Source organism: Trachurus japonicus, chromosome 20 (assembly GCF_045865225.1).
Source record: "Trachurus japonicus isolate A0001 chromosome 20, Traja_1.0".
In the NCBI taxonomy this organism is placed as follows: domain Eukaryota; kingdom Metazoa; phylum Chordata; class Actinopteri; order Carangiformes; family Carangidae; genus Trachurus; species Trachurus japonicus.
The window spans coordinates 17216672-17237997 of NC_140926.1; the positions used below are offsets into that span (position 1 = coordinate 17216672).

The 21326-nt window shown below is 41.4% G+C and overlaps 1 protein-coding gene across 3 annotated transcripts; it reads left to right on the plus strand.

The window, feature by feature from the left end:
• The first annotated feature begins 10301 nt into the window (after positions 1-10301).
• On the plus strand, positions 10302-13635 carry myca (MYC proto-oncogene, bHLH transcription factor a). 3 transcript variants are annotated; one of them, XM_085763040.1, is made up of 3 exons: positions 10302-10320; positions 11545-12241; positions 12641-13635. In XM_085763040.1, exons 2-3 carry the CDS (start codon positions 11578-11580, stop codon positions 13258-13260), a joined length of 1284 nt encoding a protein of 427 aa, XP_085619166.1. In that variant the 5' UTR covers positions 10302-10320; positions 11545-11577; the 3' UTR covers positions 13261-13635. The 3 variants fall into 3 exon arrangements, with proteins under 3 accessions (XP_085619166.1, XP_085619165.1, XP_085619167.1); XM_085763039.1 differs by lacking the exon at positions 10302-10320 and adding an exon at positions 10964-11191; XM_085763041.1 differs by lacking the exon at positions 10302-10320 and adding an exon at positions 10965-11191 and having other exon boundaries at positions 12656-13635.
• Positions 13636-21326: the final 7691 nt, after the last annotated feature.

The following is a 21326-nucleotide window of genomic DNA, read 5'->3' on the forward strand; positions in this document are numbered from 1 at the left end:
ATCATCACCGAGTCCAAACCTGGTTTTTATTTTGACTGCGTATACACACAACACAACACAACAGGGGCTACATAATGTGTGTTTACAGTAACGCAGCACAAAAGCGCATAGAAACACTATTACTCTGATCTGGCATCTGGTCATTTGACTGGTCATATGAAATAAACACACATTATCTCATTGTTATTACCCACTGTAGCTTACATGCAGACAAATATTTGGAAAATGTGAATGAGTTTGGTACAGTCTGATTCAATTAAACACTGGCAGCTGGGTATACATGGCAAACAGACACTCCTTAAAAAATAATAATGTGCCTTTACGCAGCTAAACAGACTAGTTTGGTCCCATATGGGGTTTTATCTTTGCGCTGTGCCCTTCCTCTCAGGAAAGTAATTATAGGAAGGATGAACAGATGAGCTGTGATATGGCAAAAGCTGGAGAAATAGAGACCCCTAGTGGGGAGGAAGAGAAAGATCAGTTCTAAGATAAATTATTTTTAGTATAAATACATGAAATCTACAAAAATAAAAAATAAAAAAATGTCCATAAGTATTTACAGTGCAAAATAAAACATGGTAAACGACCCTAATTCTATTTATGTATCTTCCCTAATTCTGTGATTTGTGGTCATAAAGCGTAATAGAAAAAACGTGGTTTTGTTCATCTGCATCACAAGACCTGTCTTAAAGTGTGCATGTGTGATGACTGGACAATCAAGAAAAGCCACATGACCCCTTAAATGTGCTTATCTTACCTTATATAGAAGTAATTCATATCAGCTGATACTTAGCCTACTGTTACTATTGTATATTTTATATGGCTCATATACCACTTGAGTATGACTGAATTACCATGACCAACTTAAATCTAGAAATTCCTATGTAACCCATAATCAATCAGGCTATAGCACATTGAAAACAAGCTGTTTTAATGGTCAAAAACTCATCGTGCAACATGAAGAGTTTGGTTTTGCAGACAAAACTGCAAACAGTGCCTATGTAAATATTATGTACTGCAAAGTGCATTATGTAACCTACATGCATTTCACAATGTTCACAGTTTTTGCTTTTTAATAAGGATCAGAGAAAAAAACTAAACTAATATTAATCAAGGCCTTATTTTCTAGGGTTTTTGAAGGTTAGGGTTAATAGGCTCATGTCACAATCAAACGTTAATATGAACATCTTGGTGCAAGTTTTTTTAACGTGGTCTGTTTATGGTTAACGTGAACTACTGGAGTGTGCTACTGTTGTTTTGTCTCACTTATGAGTAAAAACCTGTCTGGGCAATATTCAGTGAAAACACAGTTGTTTGTGCTGCTGCCTGGTGCCTGAGGCAGGTTTTGTAGTGATTTTAACCGTTGACGCAGCATTTTAGCAGCTGACACGTGAGTCTTTGGCAGCTGTAACTAATCTCAGATGTTTACTAAGGAGCCTGTACCTGCTCATTGTGGGTTAAATCCATAAGCGGTATAATTATTTTATAATGTCAGGATTGTTTCATAATTCCTGCTGCTCACTCTTCGCAGGCCTTTTTTTCAAAGTAAATTATTGACATTTTGACTCTGACAGCAGGTTTTTGAGTAAACAACCCAGGAGGAGTGTGTTTAGTGGAGCTCAGGTTCACAGTGTGAATGGGTTTGGGTGTCAGGTTGTATATGTTGGAAGAGACAGGACTAAAAACTAGTAAATACATCTATGAGGTGGAGGGCCATAAGATCTTCTGGCCCTGGCAAGAATATATTCATTTGGTTATCAATTCTCCATGACTTGGAAAACAGTGTTTACAAGATTCCCAGATTATTAAACCTCTTGCAACATTTATTTTATTGTGTGGTTTGGAGATATTGGACTTTTCCCTGTGAAGGAAACCAAATATTTATGAGTTCGCATTAGCGGAGGGCTAAATGGTTTTTCAGGGCAGCAGATGTCTCTTATCCCACTACTATAAACACCTATTTGCTTTCAAGGTTTATTATAATTATATTGTTTTGGGGTTTCCACAAAGCTCTGACTCCAGGAAGTCTGTGCTGTGGGCATGTTTTCCTGGATTTACAGGGCATTTCATGACATGCTGACATATTGTTGGGAGATAAGGAATTTAGATGCAGGAACCAGTCATAAACTTTAGAAAACCGGTTTGCAGCAAAAACACACTGAATATATTTGGGTTTAAGATGTTTTTTGATTTCCTAAAGAATGTGATGCAAAAAAACAAGGTATGTGGGTAGGTGTAGGTTTCGCAACCACTGGGGGTTTTCAGATGAAAATGTGCCCTCTAGTGGTCAATTAGAGGCTTAGCAGATTTTCTTGCAAGATTGCCTTGAAACACATATCTGCTCATTTATAGCAATGTTTATTCACGTGTGCTGTCTCTTTTAGATAAACCAGCAAATAAAACTGATTAATGAACACTATCAAAAGACATTTAATTCTGCAAAGATGTCACCTATAGTGATTTATTGGGGTAACTTAACCCTAACCCAATAGATAGCCCTAAAGGACTTTGAGGTGCACAATAATATCAGTTTTGACACCCACATCATGTCTCTTACAGTAAATAAACTGCTCCCTATGTAAATATGAGACTTTGTTTAACTGATACTGACCTGTACAATGGTATGCAAAACCTCTGTCACTGTTATTTGATCAGCACTGTAAAGCATGTAAACACGAAGGGGCTCTGCAGTTACAGTCCAGTTGCGGCTCAGCTACACGCTATTTACAAGAAATGTATATACTGACTATAAATATTATGGTCTTGGAATTTGTATGGGCAGATACAGAATATTAATCAAATTCTGATGAAATTATGAAATCAAATTGAGACATTTCTACTTTTGACCAAGCTCTCTTGACTTTCGAGCAGGAAAGGTCATTTTAATACAAAGTCTCTGTGTTAGGGTCCCTGGGCCTGTGCCCAGTATGTCCATTTGATAATCCGCCCAGGGCTCAGCCTGGAAATCTATAGATGAGCAAACATGGGCAAAATTACAACCAGCTGTCACACATCGATTATGCAGGGAGCCACAACTCTTCAACTATAAGAAAACATTCAACAGAGAAGAATAGTAAGAACAGCTGAAAGCATAAGATTACTCAAGGCAATCACAGCTGTCACGGTCAGGAACAACAACACACACTCTATAAAATACCAGGAATTAAACACACTTTTACTGCTGCACAGCACACGTCCTCTGTAGGGTGGGTAACGTCGGTTTCACTGAGGCCACCATTTTTCTTCTATATGATAATTAATGTAACCTCTAATGGATCATATAATCTTAAAAACCCTTCACTGCAGCAGGTCCCAGTGAGTGGAAATGTTTGACCTCTGACCTCTGAGAGTATCATTAAGGTAGAAGTCAGAAGTTTCCATCTGATTCACACATTCACTTCATGTAGGCTACACCTCTCTGGCTTAAGGTCTCAAGTACAGTTCAGCTCCTATTATAATAGTATCCCCTTCGCTTCTTCAGTCCACCTGCACGTCACTGCAGCAGGATGAGAAGTGAAAACACGGGAGGTCAGCCAAAAAACAGGGTTACTCCGGATGCCAACTAACACGAGCTGTGTGTGTGTGTGTGTGTGTGTGTGCAGCTGTCCCCAAACAACACAGAGTCTCATGCTAGAGGCCAGGGCACAGCGGTATCTAACAGCAGTATCCTAACGTGCTCACCGCAACAATGTTAACAGCAATGTTTACACTGATGTCAGATGAGTTTGAAATGAATGTCACTGGTTTTGCTGGTATTTGATCAACCAACCAAAATAAGTGAGTAAAGTTTTACTTAAACTGCATTTTTAAAGGTACATTCACAAAGAGTTTCACAGACAAAAATATAAATATAAAATGAGCACAATGAGAGACAAGCCACTCTTACAAAAAGGCTTGCCTCTGTTTTAAAAGCTTTTTAAGGATTTTGAAAATCTGAACAGATTGGAGAAGATGATGCATGAAGACTGAGACTAAACAGAAACTGTGATCGCCTTTTGTTTTGCAGTTTGAATAGAGATCTACAGTATAGGATAAGTGGAAGTGATGTCACTGAAGGTAAGATCATACCATGTTTTATATATGATATCAACAGGATCTTTAAGTTTATGGGAAGATATTATAGGAAGCCAATGAGGGGTTCCAACAATGGGAGATCATAGGTTTGTTGTAGCTTGATGGAAACAATTGCGATAATCTAGATGAAAGTGTGAAGCGTGTGAGGTAACAGTTTGAGATCAATATAGAAGAAAGGACTGCGTGTGGCAACATGATGGTCGAAAGTAAAACTAAAGCTGACACCATTATTCTTGGTGGTGTATTTGATATTTGGTTGGGTAAGCAGTCATGCAGGGAGGAGAGTTGATTCATGTTTGACAGAAAAATCAGTGTTTCATTGGCATAACAATGATATGACATGACTTTAAAGTGGCTTAACAAATGGTATCAATGCAGCAGAGTCTGTACACATAAGGATGTCACTGGTCACTCTTTGTAAAGCAATCTCAGCACTATACTTGACGAAAGCTGAATTCAAATGTGTCACAATTTAGATACACTGGTGTATACACTTTGCCAAAATATTCAAATGAAGAACAGATTTAGCATCAAACAAAGCAGCGAGACCTGAGTTGTCACTGTATGTCAGACATGAGCTGAAAGATGGCAGATGTTTGTCAAACAGTTAACCAGTCAAACTCTTCACATTCTTCTAGGTTTGTGGAAACTGAATGCCTCAGGTGACCCTACTGGAAATTTATGTCTGCTCGCCCTCCAGGGTTTTTTTTTTTTTTTTTTTTCCACTTCTGGTGGTCAAAGGTCAAGGTCACAGTCACGGTGACCCCACACAACATGGTTCTTGTCTTGTGAGATCTCACTCATGCCTTGAGTGAATTTCACAATACAAGCAGTGCCCACTTTAACCGTGACCTGTATCTCTCCTCAGACCTCACCTGAATCACAACTAGGTTCTCCACAACCAACCAATAACTCACATCTTTGTGCTGCAGGTGTGGTTTGTTTTTTAGTAGTAACTGCCTTGCTGTACTGGATGACCCAGTTTTCTCTGAAAAGCAGAGAAATTCATAGAAAGGATCCAACCTCACACACGTGAAGGGAACAACACTGAGTAGACTGGTGCTGCTGGATTTTGTTCCTGTTCCCACAGTATGTACTGTAGAGGACTAAATGTGCTCCGACACAATGAAGTTTAGACAATGTGAATCTTTACTGAGTTACATCATGAGGGTGCAGATGCTGCCTGTTGCACAAGATTTTTATTGATTATAAATCAAGGAAATAAGAATCACAAATCATATCACAGAAATCGTGAACTGCAGATGATGAGATCCCAGCCCATGAATGTGACGACATTTAGACCCACGAGTGCTCTAAATTATTACACAGCTCAGCATAAGCTATTGTATAACACCCTAGTTTTTATATACGCAGCACTTTTTTATAATTGTTTTTATTTGCAATTATATCATTTACAAAACATATAAAGACAGACAATCCACACATACACAATCCCATACCCTACCCCATCCCTCACCAGACCGCGCACAATATGAATACATACGATAGAAAGCAGTTCAATACATATACCATACAATTATACATAATTACATTCAGCCAATGAAAGCTTCGATTTGAGGGATTGTTTTCATCAAAGGTCCCCATATATTGAGAAAAAGTTCTGGTTTTCCCCTCACACTGTACATAATTTTCTCAAGTGTGCAATATGATAGAATTTCATTCCACCATTGTTTCAGAGATGGTGAAGTTGTTGATTTCCAATTTGTTAAAATAAAAAATTTTGCGGCTGTCGTTGACAACAGAATAAGCCTTTTCTGATGCAGTGCAAAGCCACAAAGTCTTTATATATACACAGCACTTTTGAAAAAAAAAATTTCATTTTTTTTCTTATGACTATTATTACCAACTACAGTACTATTTGTTCCTCCTTGCATGTGTTTGTGCATGTGTTTAATATAGGTGGATCTGGAGACACCCACTGCAGAGGCACTACTTTATCTGGTGTTGACTTTGTGTGCGATATTTGTCCTTAAGTGACAAGACACAATCAGAAAACCTCACTGGGGAGTGGCTGAAATCAAAATGACAGCAAAGTATAGATCAGCCCATGAGTAGTGAGCACTATAATAATGTAATAAGCACTGAGTAATCGTGGGTCAGAACCTCAACATGTTGATGTGCATCAGTGCCAGTCCCATCCCGCCACAAGATGGGATGTTTCTCCTTTCGACTGCACTGTGGATAAGAGGGTTAGAGGTGGCGGTGAGGGTGTGGTGAGACAGATAAGCTATCGTGTGTTGCCGAGCTGGAGCAGGGATGGAAATATATATAGGAGCATGCTGCACAATATATGAGATACAGTATCTACGTTGATATATAGCTAAACTATAATTTTCTTGCTGCACCTGCACAGTGTGTATGTTTTAAGGGCGTAATAAAAGCAGTAAATGGCTTGGCTGCAGTCCTGCACATCCAGGGTGGAGAATGAATTCAGCACTTAACTCTAGTGGCTTTTTTTTTACTAGACATTGACAGGGGACTTCTGCACACACAACCAGTCAAATCAAGTCTTCAGTGAAAATGCTTAACTATCATTGTGTTACCATAAACACACTGCAGGTTAGGCTGCATGCCGCTATGTCAATAACTGTCCGTTGTCACTGTCAATAATTAATGACACAATTAGCTGTGGAGCAGTCCGACAGATCTGCCATGCGCTCTCATTTCTGAATGCTTAGCTGGCAACCTCCTGCTACCGACTAAGCTGAACAACTATTGATTTTCTGCCTCGTGCCAAGACATCATGCTGAATCGTGTCCTGGCCGTGTGCGAAAGAAGCACACTGATGATTATTCTTTTCTTTTGTGTCTCTGCTGATGTGTTAGTCTTTGTATGAATGGATTAAGGGCAGCTGTGTTCGCATGTTTGTCAAACTCTGCCACATGGCCGATGAAAACTTCTGCAGAAAACCATCAGTGGCAGAAGAAGTGTTGAGATCCTTTATCAATAGATTATTTGAATTACGTGGTAATCTGCTGATTATTTTCATGATTAATGAACTGAATGTTTGGTTTGTAAATAAAATAGTGAGAAATACCACCGTCAGTTATTAAAGGTCCAAAGTGATACTTTCACAGGGCTTCATTTTGAATGGGAATCTATTGCATTTATTCAAAAGAAAACTGATTTTTAAGAAGAAAATGTTTGCAATTTATGCATGAAAAGTGACAATAAGTTGAAAACTATTTTGGTAAATAGTTGACTACTGGTAATTGTTCTCTCAGTCGACTAACAACTGTTTTGGCTGTACTTGTATGCAGTGTTGGGTTGTTTTAGTTATGTATATATTTATTTACAGTATCATATTTGAAAATCACCTTGTAAGCCACAATCAATAAGTAATAGTGGCCAAAACTATGAAAAATAGCAGACTCTTCAAACTCTGGGGCATTGTAACACGTAGACCTAGACGAGGTATAGGGAAAGAAAACACTGACACTAGCACTATGGGTGTGTACAGGGAGAGTGGGCTGCTGAACTCACTGTACATGTGAAGCCACAGAAGTCAGGACGTTGGGTTAGTGGTCAGAAAATAGGGAACTTCAAAAGTCAAAAGATACACCAGTTGGTCTCGAAACTGTGACACTCGACCTCCTGACTGATTCAACAGTCACGTGTCTTACTGGATGTCGAAGGAAAGTGTTTGATGCAGCAAATGTATCTGCCGGTATGCATCTTCAAGATTCTATGGCTCTATAGATCAATGTGCTTCTTTCTCTAATTATTGGTATGAAATTAGTTTTTCTTTCTCTTCAAACTCAACATATAACTGTACAGCACACTATGATTGGCAGGTGTACAGTAGTGGAGACGTCTCCTCAGGAAACTGTGATGGGCAGTTAAACAAATGAGTTATGAAAGAATTGAACGATCCACCCTTCGTTCCTTCATTCGAGAAACAATCAATATTGATTGACTGTCGCTTTCTCTTGTTGGCTAAACAGTGGAGCACACAGAGATAACCAAACATCGTTCCCAGTCTGATATAATTCTTGCAAGACATGACAAATCCATTTAACCTTTCACTTCCATCCACCACTTCTCTTTTTTCCCTTCTTTCATTTCTTCATTCATCCATTCATTCACATTTGCCTACTCACATGCACAACTGCTGCGCTTTATAATTCATTACGAATGACCCTGAAGAAGGAAAAATGGCGCATAAAGAAACTTTTCTTGTCTTGAATTGCATTTAAATGTTGGTGCAGTAGTTGTGGGCTATTCTAACACTGAATTACCAGCAGAGTTATTGAATGTATATATCGATCAAAATACCTGTAAAATAAATGTACACAGCCGTTTATATTGACATGGAGGTGTCATGTATGTAAATATCTGGTTTTATGATTAACACTGATGTGTTTAAGCCAAACCCAGTGAAAATATCTGCCCTCTTTACAGACTGTGTCAATCAGAGGTGGAGGAACCACTTTGTCTGAGGGGGAAAAAGAAAATCAAACCTGAGCACCTTCAGCCTCCACTTATCAGAGGAAGTGATGCCAGATCCGGTCTCAGAGTTTCCCAGTGTGTCTCCAGGCGCTCTGAAGCACAGTAACATAAGAAACATCCAGAGCTGATAAACACAATGACCACAACACATGAACCTTGTGGTTATGATCACTATCCTCGACACAGCATCCCACGGCCAGGAAAGGAGAGAGGGGAGGGAGAGGATGGAGAAACGAGCACAGAGGACATGAGAGAGGCTGGAATTTCACTTTGGGGATTTTCTTCACTTCCTCAGGAGTTATGTTGATAACAAGAGAAACTATGGTCAGATTTATAGCTGCTCTTTCTCTCCTTCTGTGGCTCATATAGTCTTTGCTCTCCTCCATTTGCCAACTCAGCTATTGATTTATTTCTTTGCTCTGCAGCCCCAGGACATGGGCACTTATGTACCCATTACCATTAGAAACCACAAAGCCCAGTGAGCTGCAGGCTTAATTTCACTAAGTCTTAAAAATTAATAAAATAAAAACATGGAAACACAGTTTTGAACAAGGAATATAATTGTGCATCACCTTAAGGTCACATATCCATACGGAACAGGTTAATTTTCTTCCAACAGGCTGCAGCAAATTACACCAAAATAATCCCAAATCCAAAACAGCACCTAAACAACACAACATTAGTGTTGTTATAGGCTATGTAGACAAAAATGTATAAAATTCAAAGAAAAAATATTTCAGACATTACGTTATTTCAAGAAAATATGCAATCAACTTATTGTCAATGAGTTACTGTGTATTAAACTGGCTATAAATTGACCAGTCATTTTGCAGTTTTGATTATATTGAATATTTAATTTAAATTTAAATATGACTCTCTTTTTTAAAAACACAATCAAAGTGGTAACCTATCCTTGAACTCCCAATTATTTTCTATATGTGTTGAATTGTCTGACGAAGCCATAAACTGATAATTTTAAACCAATTACCTTAGAAAAGAACTGCATTGTCTCGTACATTGCTATTGAAAACTTTTTAATTTTTCATCCTGCTGATTATAAATAGCACAGCCTACTTTGTCAAAAGGCCGCAGGCTGTTAACATTTGTCATTTAATGCTTCTCCAGAACTATGTTTTAATGAAGTGACCCAGTAACCCCAATAAACAGCTCCACTAACCCACTGCACAGCACAGCACCGTGATGTCACACTGAGCCACTTCAAGCCTCTTGCAACTTCGGTGTAATTTCAGTTAATTATCTCTCACTTCATGTTTTTTTCTTTTTTGTTTGTTTTTCTTTTTGGTGTATGTTCACCTTCATGATGTGAGTGTGACCCTGCATCACCCAGTTGTTCTCTACCCCTCCTTTCTCCTCCAGCAGAGGGCGCCCTAAGCCCGCTCTATCACCTGCCCCCTCCCTGCTCCAGCAGAGGAGCTACAACTCCATCTAAAAACTGCGGTACCATCTGATTCCTTTAATTGCTTCCTTCCTGTAGTTAATTGGTGCCAATCTGTCCAGGCTCCAACCCAGACTGCATCTTACATGCACCAAGTGCTCGACTGTTTCTTTTGTGCAGGTCAACTTCTGGCTCGATTACATTACACACTAGGACTACACAGTGTGTAGTACACACTGTAGTGTGTGTGTGTGTGTGTGTGTGTGTGTGTGTGTGTGTGTGTGTGTGTGTGTGTGTGTGTGTGTGTGTGTGTGTGTGTGTTTGTTGAAATCACCTGTTTCAGCCAATACAGAGCTGTCAGACCCTGTGGACAGATTGAGGTAAACTGCTGCACCTGTGAGCCTTTCATTAGTTTAACACAAATTGTGCAAACCTGGCAACCTGTGCAGTTTCTGCAGAATGACTCACAATTTAGAATAAACACCGAGATGGTGGTTATTGAAATAAATAAATAAATAAAAATAATAAAAAAAACAGATGTAAATTTATACAGTTTTTGATTGCAATTTCGATTGGTGCATTAACTGTCTCAAGAGTGTCAGACTGAACCGTTTTGGTGTCAACTTTAGTTTGTTTATCTTTCTATTCGGCGGGAAAGTAGTAAAATAACACAACCCAATTATCTGTCACTACTACTTACGTTAGTGTTTTTCACCACTCTCCAGTCAATGGCAGCTACTCTACTACGGTATAACCCCTCCCACTCCCAGAGAAAATAGACCCCAGCGTTTAGGACAGAAATAAAGCGGTTTGTGACCGAGTATCCATGTGAATGCACGTACTCACGTGTACGCTGATCAACGTGGGGTGCGGGTGTTTTTCTCGCTGACAAAAGCGGGGGTTCATTTCGGGGTGTGTTTCTAGGCCCGGCGAGTTGTTTCGCGCGAAAATTAGCGGAAGGATATGGTGGAGGAGGGCGCGGGGGGGCGGAGTACTGCGGCGGGTTTTTATTGCTGAGCGGAGCTCTCAGCTGTGATTCTCACGCTGCACATGACAGACTTCGCATCGTCCTCATCGGGTCGCTGGTGCAGCCGCTCAACTCTACATGCACGGTCCCCCAGCAGCCTCACAGACACCGCAGCTCAAGGATTTAATGTTACTTTCGCACTGGAATAACTTTCCTGCTCTTTTTCGCGCATTTTGGGTCGTTTCCCCTTCGTCTTCTTTGGCCGCCAGTTTTAAGTCTACAAGGTAAGACAGGGGCTGGGTTTGTGGAGCGAACACGTCACATTTCCACAGCAGTTTAGTCAATATATTTATAATAGTTGCGAGAATGTAGGTTTCTTTCTTTTCTTTTCTTTTTTAAATCTCCATCTTGCGTGTAATTCACCAGCAGCTTCCCCAGTGAGGCACCTGCTGCTGCAGAGCTGGTGCATGCATGCAAAGCGTGCACACAGACTCGATGTTTTGGAGTGATGACCATGTGATGTTGCTTACACTTAATGCTGCAGACAGGATCTGTGCCAAGTAGCCGCTGTCTGTTTTGAACCTGCAGACCTCTCTACGAACAACACCCACTAATCGCTCTCTCCTCTTCCACGCAGCTCCGCTATACGGACACACACGTCGGACACAACATGCCGCTGAATTCAAGTTTAGCGAGTAAAAACTATGACTACGACTACGACTCTCTGCAACCGTATTTCTACTATGACAACGAGGAGGAGGATTTCTACCCTCAGCAGCTTCAGCCTCCGGCACCGAGCGAGGACATCTGGAAGAAATTTGAACTGCTGCCGACCCCTCCCCTCTCCCCGAGCCGCCGGCCGTCCCTGTCAAGCCTCTTCCCCTCCACGGCGGATCAGCTGGAGATGGTGACCGAGTTCCTGGGCGACGATGTGGTCAACCAGAGCATCATCTGCGACGCCGACTACTCCCAGACCTTCCTCAAGTCTATCATCATCCAGGACTGCATGTGGAGCGGCTTCTCCGCGGCGGCCAAGCTGGAGAAGGTGGTCTCCGAGAGGCTCGCCTCCCTGCACGCCGCCAGGAAAGAGTCGTCGTCGTCGTCGTCGTCGGCGGCCGTTGACAGCTCGGAGCCCGCCGGTGCTACGCCGTGGAGGATGAACAGCAGCTACCTGCAAGACCTCAGCACAGCCGCGTCGGAGTGCATCGATCCATCGGTGGTTTTCCCGTATCCCATTGCAGAGACGCCCAAACAGAGCGTGGGGACGCCGCCTAGTAAGGATTTGAGGCTGGACACGCCACCAAACAGCGGCAGCAGCAGTTGTAGTGACTCAGGTGAGTTGTGATCCACGCACCGGGTCCATGCAATTAAGGAATATACTGTATCTCCTCTATCTGAAGAGTGTGGAGGGTTGTGCATCCAATGGAGCTCCATGGCAGCCAATGTTGTGATAATTAGAGGGAGCAGTTGATGTTTTAATTCCTGTGATTAGCAGTTGGGTTTCCAGCAGGGCGGTATAGACATGCAGACATGTCATGTTGTTGGATTGGCTTTAGTCTGTGGCTGCATGTTCAGCAATCAACCGATGTGGAAGGGGAGTGGGGAGTGGGCTGCAGAGATTGTACCCCCTGCATCACTAACTGTGCCACTGCATTTAAAGTCAATGATTACAGCTTTGATGATGGAGCAGAGTGTGACTGACTGTTGTTGTTTTGTTTTTTTTGCTGTTACAGAAGATGAGGATGGAGATGAAGATGAGGAGGAGGAGGAGGAGGAGGACCAGGAGGAAGAGGAGGAGATCGATGTGGTCACGGTGGAGAAGAGGCATGCGGTGAAGCGGTGCGACCCCAGCCCGCTGGAGACCAGGCACCCCAGCCCACTCGTGCTGAAGAGGTGCCACGTCTCCACCCACCAGCATAATTATGCCGCCCATCCATCCACGAGGCAGCACGAGCAGCCGGCTGTCAAGAGGCTGAAGCTGGAGAGCAGCAGCAGCAGCAGCGGAGGTGGAGGCGGCCACAGCAGGGTCCTCAAGCAGATCAGCAGCAACCGCAAGTGTTTGAGCCCCCGGACGTCGGACACGGAGGACTATGACAAAAGGAGGACTCATAATGTATTGGAGCGCCAGAGGAGGAACGAGCTCAAGTTGAGCTTCTTCGCCCTGCGGGACGAGATCCCCGAAGTGGCCAACAACGAGAAGGCAGCCAAAGTGGTGATCCTGAAGAAGGCTACAGAGTGCATCTACAGCATGCAGACGGACGAACAGAGACTCCTCTCAGTCAAAGAGCAGCTGAGGAGGAAAAGCGAACTTTTAAAGCAGAGACTCGCGCTGCTGCAGGGTTCTCGTGCTTAAAGTTTGAAACAAGACTTTTTTGGCCTTTTGTTTTTTATGCAAGTTCAAGACTTAGGGTGTACAGTTGTTGTGCATGCAAATGCAAAACGGATTAAGTTGTTTGGAATCTTGTTTGATTTCAATGTTAAAACTGCCTCAATAGAAGTTATGGGTGGATTAAATATTTAAAAGTTTATTTTTATTAATAAAATATTAAAAATTGGGCTATCCCGTTGGGTTCCCAAACTAAAATATAAATTTTTATGTTTTGTATATAATTAATATTTCCTAAGAAAATGTATTTTTGGATCTCAATTGTCTGGTTGTTCAGACCCAGTGTTTGGTTTTTTCCATTATGTTCATAGATTCTTTTTGAAATATAAAAAAATGTTTCTTCTTGAATTTGTGTCCTTGTTCTTGCAATGCAAAACACTCACACCTTCCATCACAGCTGTCACTATGAGTAGACATGAATAATATGGGCTGGGGGTACATGTTGGTGCTGGGGCATGGGTTCAACAACACAGATAGGAGACTAATTCATTACATAATGAGTCCTATTTTGACTCTGACATGAGCTCAGATGTTCATGTTTATGTTTAATGCTGCTCAAACTAGTGTCTCCCACTGACTGCCCAGGGCAGAATAGGAAGCGCTTTAGGGGCTAAATGAACTAATCCTCACCTGATGATGGGATTTTGAGCATTCCCTGTGCACAACATACTAACATATACTAAAATATGCTAAGCTCAGAATGTGATCCCCACTTTACAAGCATGTTAACTGCTTCTGTAGCTCTTTAACCCTAGCTTGTTAATGAAGGCATTTCATCATAACTGATGCTAAAGTAAACAACCTCAACTCAAGAATGCTCCAGGATCTGTTCTGTGGACAGAGAGAGGAGGGACTTCAACTCTTCAACCGAGACGTGTCTTTGCTTTCAGCTGGAGCACAAACACAACCCATACAGAGCTGATAACTCACGTGATTCTCCTGTTGAATGTTGAGAACTACAGGAAACGAGTGAAATTCCCTATATGGTTAAACACACTTTGGCAGTGAGGAGATTTGAGATTTAACAGATAATAACAGTAGCTGGTGTATGAATGTAAAACAGGTTGGTCTACAGTAGCAGCTGCATTCAACCAGTGCAGGTTAGTTGTTTGTGCAGACCTCAGACACAGCTATCTGTGATGTGATAATGGAAAAACTAAAAAGTATTAGAGTCAGTTAAAACTTATATTATTTTGAGGGTAAGGAAACTATTACTGCCAAACAAGCTTGGCCATTTAAACTAGTTCTGACCAAGCTATCACTACATGTCACATCTCAGATAGAGATTCAACACACATGCATGGGTGCAAAACAAAACAGGTATAGGTATAAAGTTGCAAAAACAATCATTTATTCAGAAACGTTTAATGTACAGACTGTTTACATGGTCCAAACGTGCATTATTGAGCAGTAACTGCCATTTTTAATGAATGTAACATATATAACGGTTCAAAGTCAGAATCAAATTGTGGGAATGTTATTGGAAAAAAAAAGCAATAATAGCAAATAAAAACACAAAAGAACAGTATATAAACCACCCAGATGAGCCCCACACATATTCATGGCTCCTTATTGCCAGTTATACGGTGCATAATCACAATATATCTCTATTATAATTGATTTCTTTACCGATTTTTCGACCGGCTTTCCAGTCTGGCCGTGACGTCACGCGCCGTATCCCGAGCGCTCCCCTCAGCGCGTGGTCCTCCTGGTCGCGAGCACATGGAATGAGGTCGAGATTTAGACGCGCGACTGATCATCAGAAAAAAGGAATAAAAAAGAATAAAGCCGCAACGGAACCGGCCAGAACAAGTCGGTAAGAGCTCTTTCCACGTTTCCTGTCGACTGCATTCACCGTGTTTTATCTAATTCTTTTATTAGACACATAAACAGACCTGATGATATCATAAAGTAAATCTCTTTATCTCCCAATCTGCCTGATGAAAACTTCATTTATGGGCAGGGATAGTGAGTGTGGCAGTGAAAACGACTTTGCAGAGGGTTTAATCTGGTGTGAATGTGCATATGGTGATACAACCTGTCTGAAACTATTGTTCTCAGGACAAGTGTTATTTTCGTCTGCCTTCTCTATTGTCTGTCCAACTGTGGTGCAGAGTTTAGAGCTGGAGATGTGTTTAAAGCACATCTTGTGTCAGGCTTTTGTTGTTTCCGCTCATCCCACAGACAGATGCTTACTTTTTATTCATTACTAAAGCTCATATTGTGTACTTTTACAAGCCTTTATTCTCTGTGGAGCACAAAGTCTGCTGCAGCTTTAGGCATTGTTTTATCTCTGCTGTCAGGGTGATAATGCAGTTGTTTGGATCCCAACAAAAGATAATAAAAGGCATCTGCGATAGCATCAGGTGATACTCGGCTGGATTTATAGACTGTTTTATGTGTGCTAGTTTGTGTGCAACAAAGGAAAGCGATATCTCATAACCACATTTTTTTTATTATTTTCCTGGACTGTTGTGTGCTTATAAAATCAGTGTTTAGCAAAGATGGTGGAGCAGCATATCTGAGACCTGAGTTATTGCCACACCAGCTCCATACAAAAGGAAGGTAGAACTGGTGTGGAGTCATTGTGTGGACTTTCTGGGTGGGCAGGGCAGTCTGTGTACTGAAAAGGGAAAGTGTGCTGTGACTGGCTGACCTGGGTTCAAGCCTCCCTCACAATGTGCATCCATGCATGCTGGAGTTTTGTCCAGTAAAACATGAAATCCCTGTCCAGGGGAAGTGCTCTTATGTAATTTTGGAAACAAAGTTTGTGAGTTTTGCTTCAGGGATCAATACTTGGCAAACACAAGAGCCATTTGGGTGAGAAGGGATTTTTTTCCACCTGTTGTGGTTACAAATAGGAGCCATTTAAAACCGCTTTTCTGTGGCAGCGCTCCAACAAGTTGAGTTTTAACCCTGACGTCTCAACCCTGGCATCTTTTCACCTGCAAATCACAGCCTCATAAATCATGCTGACTGCATGTCGGCACCTTTAATGTGTTACTTTTTATTGGAGTGCCAGAGATAAGTGTTAGTTTGTCTTAGAAGTCAAGCGAGACGTTCTTGGAAGATACTCTCATCTAACCATGTGGATAAGAAAAAAGAATCACTGTTGAAAACAAATTTTTAAACTCCTCCCACGTTACAAGTCTTGCAGCAACCATTTTTGTCTGGATCATGAAACACAGTTACGACTTGGAAAGTGTTTTGCAACATACAGTGAACATAATTTATTCTCATTTACATGGTTTTAGGGTTTCATTAGGCTTATGTGACATAATGTGACGATAAATCCCACTGATGATTGAGTTGACAAGCTGCATCAGTATTTTCTAGAGCTCAAGGTGACACGAGTTCAAAACACAAAGACGTTCAAGGAACAGTGATGTAAAGCTGAGAGAAGCCCTCGCCTTTAAGAAGCTGGGAAATACACGAATTAGCATTAAAGGTGCTGTGTTTTGCTGCTACATAGCTAAAGTCAACATTAACTAATGTTTACTTGCCTCGTGTTGCGAGTTCAGAGTCAAACTTCACTCCTTTACACACCATTAAGTTTCATGGCGTCCTCGAGGTAAGAGCCAGGTCTCCCAACAGAGGAATTATTCTTCTGTAGCTTATGAAGACAGAGTTTACACAATTAATATATAAATATGAGATACAGCAACAAGAAATGCATCAGATTACACTCTTATAGAGATAGTTTAGAGTTTTTGGACTTGGATAAAGTTGATGTGTTCACTTCTTCCTGTGAATATTTTGGAGGCGTCTCAGTTAAAGTCACATCCGAGGATCTTTTCTGCTCTTAAACTGAAGGAAGGATTATTTTCTGCATTGCTGTGATTACATCAGCTCTTAGCTTGTCTGATGCTTCGAATCTTGTGGGGCCTTTTCCTCCTCGCTGGAGCTGTTTTTCAGTAAAAGTTGTGTATATGTTAGAGCGTATCTTAGAGATCTGTGTGTTTTCCAGGCAAAACTCGGTCCGAGCCAAACTCCGCTGCCTTTTGCCACAATGACTGCACACATACTTTTCAGATACTTTAGAGGCCCAGGAATACATGGAGGTCTGCTGTTATGTAATCTGTGTTTTTCAGGGTTGTGGAGCTGGAATAGATTAAAGCTGTTGATACACCCTAAGACAAAACTGTAGTCGATTGCCAGTTAGACTTTTCTCTCTGGCTGCGTCTCATTTTACAACATCATTACTATTGGATGACATCACTTTCCTCTTTCGGAGTATTGCTGCCTCATTTGCACATTTGCATTCTCCGTTTCTGCCTGAGAGCTGTCACTGTGTTTTTATTTGCGGTGACGCTGTGTTCGGCTGCCAGCGTCTTGCCTGCACAGTGTTTTCAGTGTTAGACTTTTTTACCATGTGGGAGTGTTTGGAGTGCGTTGCTGAGAAATGTGACACGTGTGCGTGTTTGGATTTGGCACCAAATACTTCACATCAAACCCCACTCTGTGTAAGGAAATGCAAACTTTTATTACTGAAGCTTTTTGTGCTTATTTCCCGTTTTTCTAAAAGGTGTTAAACCTCTTTTGTAAATATGTGTGAAATTAGCTTGTAGCTTCACATCGTCTCCCATGGCAACAGTTGTCAAGTTGCATGATTGGCCAAAGAATTGATTCAAAATTTATTTCTGTCCTTTCCTAATGAACTCAACAGTGTTTCTCACTTCATTCAACAAGGGGAGGAACCATTGTGCTCTGAAGCTTTTGTAGTAGATGGGGAGTTTTATCTCAGCTTTTCAAAGACATGGTGGAAATATGGTGTTTAAAGGGATAGTTCAACATTTTGGCAAATCGGCCCATTGCTATAATCACCACTGTATAGTGTTAGGAGTAGGTTTGTTACCTTTAATTGCAAGCTGTTTTTCGAATGGCGGAGCAGAGCCGCAAGCTGCTCAGAGGTAAACTACGGAGGCTAAGGGGATTTATTGGTTTCCCTCATCAAACTCATCAAATACACAATCCAAGAACTCCAAAACGCTCTCGTTGACAAGTTGTGACCTGCACATTCACCACGCTATGAGGTAATAACGAAACGTTACGAGACGGAGTTGTTTTCCAGGCAAATGCAGAGACTGCATTCCGATGTGCTAATTGAAAATGTGAATGTCAGTCAAATGTCAATCAAGATGAGAGCTAGCGTTAGGTGTCTTGAATGGGTCAAATTAGCAGACTGACAGTAACACAGACGAACACACACACCATGGAGATATGTACAGATCTCTCTCCATATTATGTGCCTTTCCTAGGTTTGTTAGAATTTCATCATATTTTACATTGTAGGTAGTGTAAGGTCATGCTTTATATAACTGTACTGTTTCAGCCAGATAGGCTATGTACTTCAGATCAGTGTCTGACTTAAATGTTCATTTTTGGCTGATGTGCTGTGCGGAGCCTCAGACAGAGACCATTTGGAGCAGTGCTGAGAGGTGCTCACAGCAATGTCTGGATGTTATGTAACAGTATTGGTCCCTCTGGTGAATGATGTCATTCGCTAAGCCCATACGCTTTTGAAATATACATTTTGATAAAAAAAGAAAGAAAGTTGAGGAAAACTAGTTGCACAGAATTAGAGATTCAGAGCTCCAGTTCATAACTCTGTTTTAAAAATATTTCTTTTTCTTAACCACCTGAGTGGAGGGGGTCCAGATTTCCAGCGTATAGCAACAACACTGTTTGTTGTCGTCCCTCTCAAAGGTATAAAGTTTAGTCTCGACCACATCAGTGTCATGACAGCTCTTTCTCTCTTGGCACTAAAATCAGCGCTTCAAGCTGCCGGTCCACCTACATCCAGATGGAGCTCTGATGGAAAGAAAAGCTGCTCAGTACTGTAGCCGGTCAGCCTCTTTCATTCTCCTTGCATGCAGAGGACATCGGTGTATAGGAAAGTGCAGAGAGCATTGTCATGCACTATGTTGTAATGACTATCCTCATCAAAGCAGGACGCACTGGCAGGATTAGACCTAGTGCTCCCAGAGGAGTTTCCCCTCTGTGTGGTGTTCACAGACCGTCACACTGGGAGAGGGCGAGTCTCTCTCTGCACGAGATCCTGCTGGAGGAGAGGAACACTGCAGCAGCACAGACGCAGGAGATACAGTTTATAGTGAAGGGAATTCAAATGTTGACGTAGTTAGTTTTGGTGTGTAACTGTAACGGCATTCATTCCCATGATCCACATGACACACAAATATAACACAAAGTATCTGTGGAATATCTTCTCAAGTGGGAGGTTTTGAATTAATCTGTGGGACTTCCTCAGGAAAATGTTCACAATTTCCTGCCATTTCATACATTAAATTCTTAATTAATAATACAAATAATTATGAATTTCACCTTTCTGTACTATCAAAGGTCAAACTATTTTAGTTTTACAAATTAGTTCATTAACGCTGCCTGGCCCGGCGCCAGTGTTTTGATTGATCACCCTGGCTGCATAGTTGTGACCTGCATACCGAGAATACCAGAAATGTGACATGTGAACACTGATCTAAGTTGGCATTTGGGGACTGAGCATCTACCAGTGGACTTAATGTACTGCAGTGAGCATGAATGTTGAAGTGTTGAGTTTAAAAGGCCCATACAGTGTTGGAAGGACACGCTGCACATGTTAAAGAGGAGTGACCCTCAGCAGAGAAACCATTCAAGGTTTCACCAATCAGTGTTCGTGCACATTAACATCTCAACACTAGAAAAGGGAATTAAAGACCCAGAATTTCAATCAGTGGCACTGCACTGATGATGTCCAGCCTTGAGTTACTCCACTAAAGGAAGTGGATGTCATTTGACCTCCACTGAACAGAACTCAGTGTTCCTGATTTTTAAAGCTGAATAACCCTGCAAAAAAAAAAAAATCCTACCCTGATGTAGTGCCGGAGAAACTTTTTCTATCATGAATATTTGTGCTGCATCTGAAAAGACTTGTGCCAATAATTCGTTTTTTGGCTTTTTTTTAAAGAGCCTTTTTTTCTTTCTTTTTTTTATTCTACCCTCATTTTGGGCAGAAATAATGTTCAAGCTCATACATTGTAAAATACAAACTCGTCTCCATAACAACTTGCTCTTTCTGTCAACAGATACTGTCTTCTCAATATTTCTATGAAAATTTAATCAGGTTTCATGATAGCATCTCTCCACTGGCCTAAATGAACACGTTCCTGCTTTAAGTTTTTATCAAACAAAATGAATCCACCTCTCTCCACTTGAGATGAACTGGTTGATTCACTGTGAGTGTGGACCTCCACAAACCTTCCTCTTTGCATGAAAACACTCCTCTTCAGTCTCTGATTTCACCTGGACCTAGTTGAAGACAAGTGTTGATGTGTTTCTGAACAGGATGAAGACAAGAGTTACTTGATCTTCAGCCCCATCATGAGTTTTCCCTGTTTTCTCTTGTTGCTTTAAAGGGATAAATAATAATTTCCCACTGCCCCATATATTATGTGGCTGCCTCTCTGAAGCATAAGTGCTTATATTGATAGTATAATAGGCATCTTTTAATTTTTGCATTATTATATCAAATGGAAAGAATCAGTATGCAGCGTTTCATTAGTATAATTCAGCGAATGAGTTCCATCCCTTGACATCTCTGCTCCTCTGCTCACTTCCAAGTATCCCGGCACAGTTTATGCCACCGAATGACAGACTGCTATAAACACACTGAGGAGGTCGGAGTGAACCATCAATCACAGGAGAGAGGAAACGCGATGCTCGGCTGCTGTCAAACAGTCCTCCTGTGCAGCTCGACAGGTAGACGTTGGCGCTGAGTGTGGCACTTGTTTGGAAGATCACATCAAACATTCACACACACACACACACACACACACACACACACACAGTAGCGAGGAGGGCAACATCAAGGAGGAGGGTGGTAAACCCTGTTCCACTTCCCAGGTTCTCCGGGTGAGATGAGTCACACTCGGCAAACAATGTGTTTGATTTTTTGCTGTCAGTTTACCTCAGGCGTGGAGGGAGAGAACAGACACAAACTGTTTGACTGACCTACATACTGTGTTTATGTGTCCTGC

Coding starts and splice junctions, on each gene's coding strand:
- myca (XM_085763040.1), top strand. CDS start 11,578: ATGCCGCTGAATTCAAGTTTAGCGAGTAAAAACTATGACTACGACTAC. Junction 12,242..12,640: donor CAGCAGTTGTAGTGACTCAG/GTGAGTTGTGAT, acceptor TTGCTGTTACAG/AAGATGAGGATGGAGATGAA.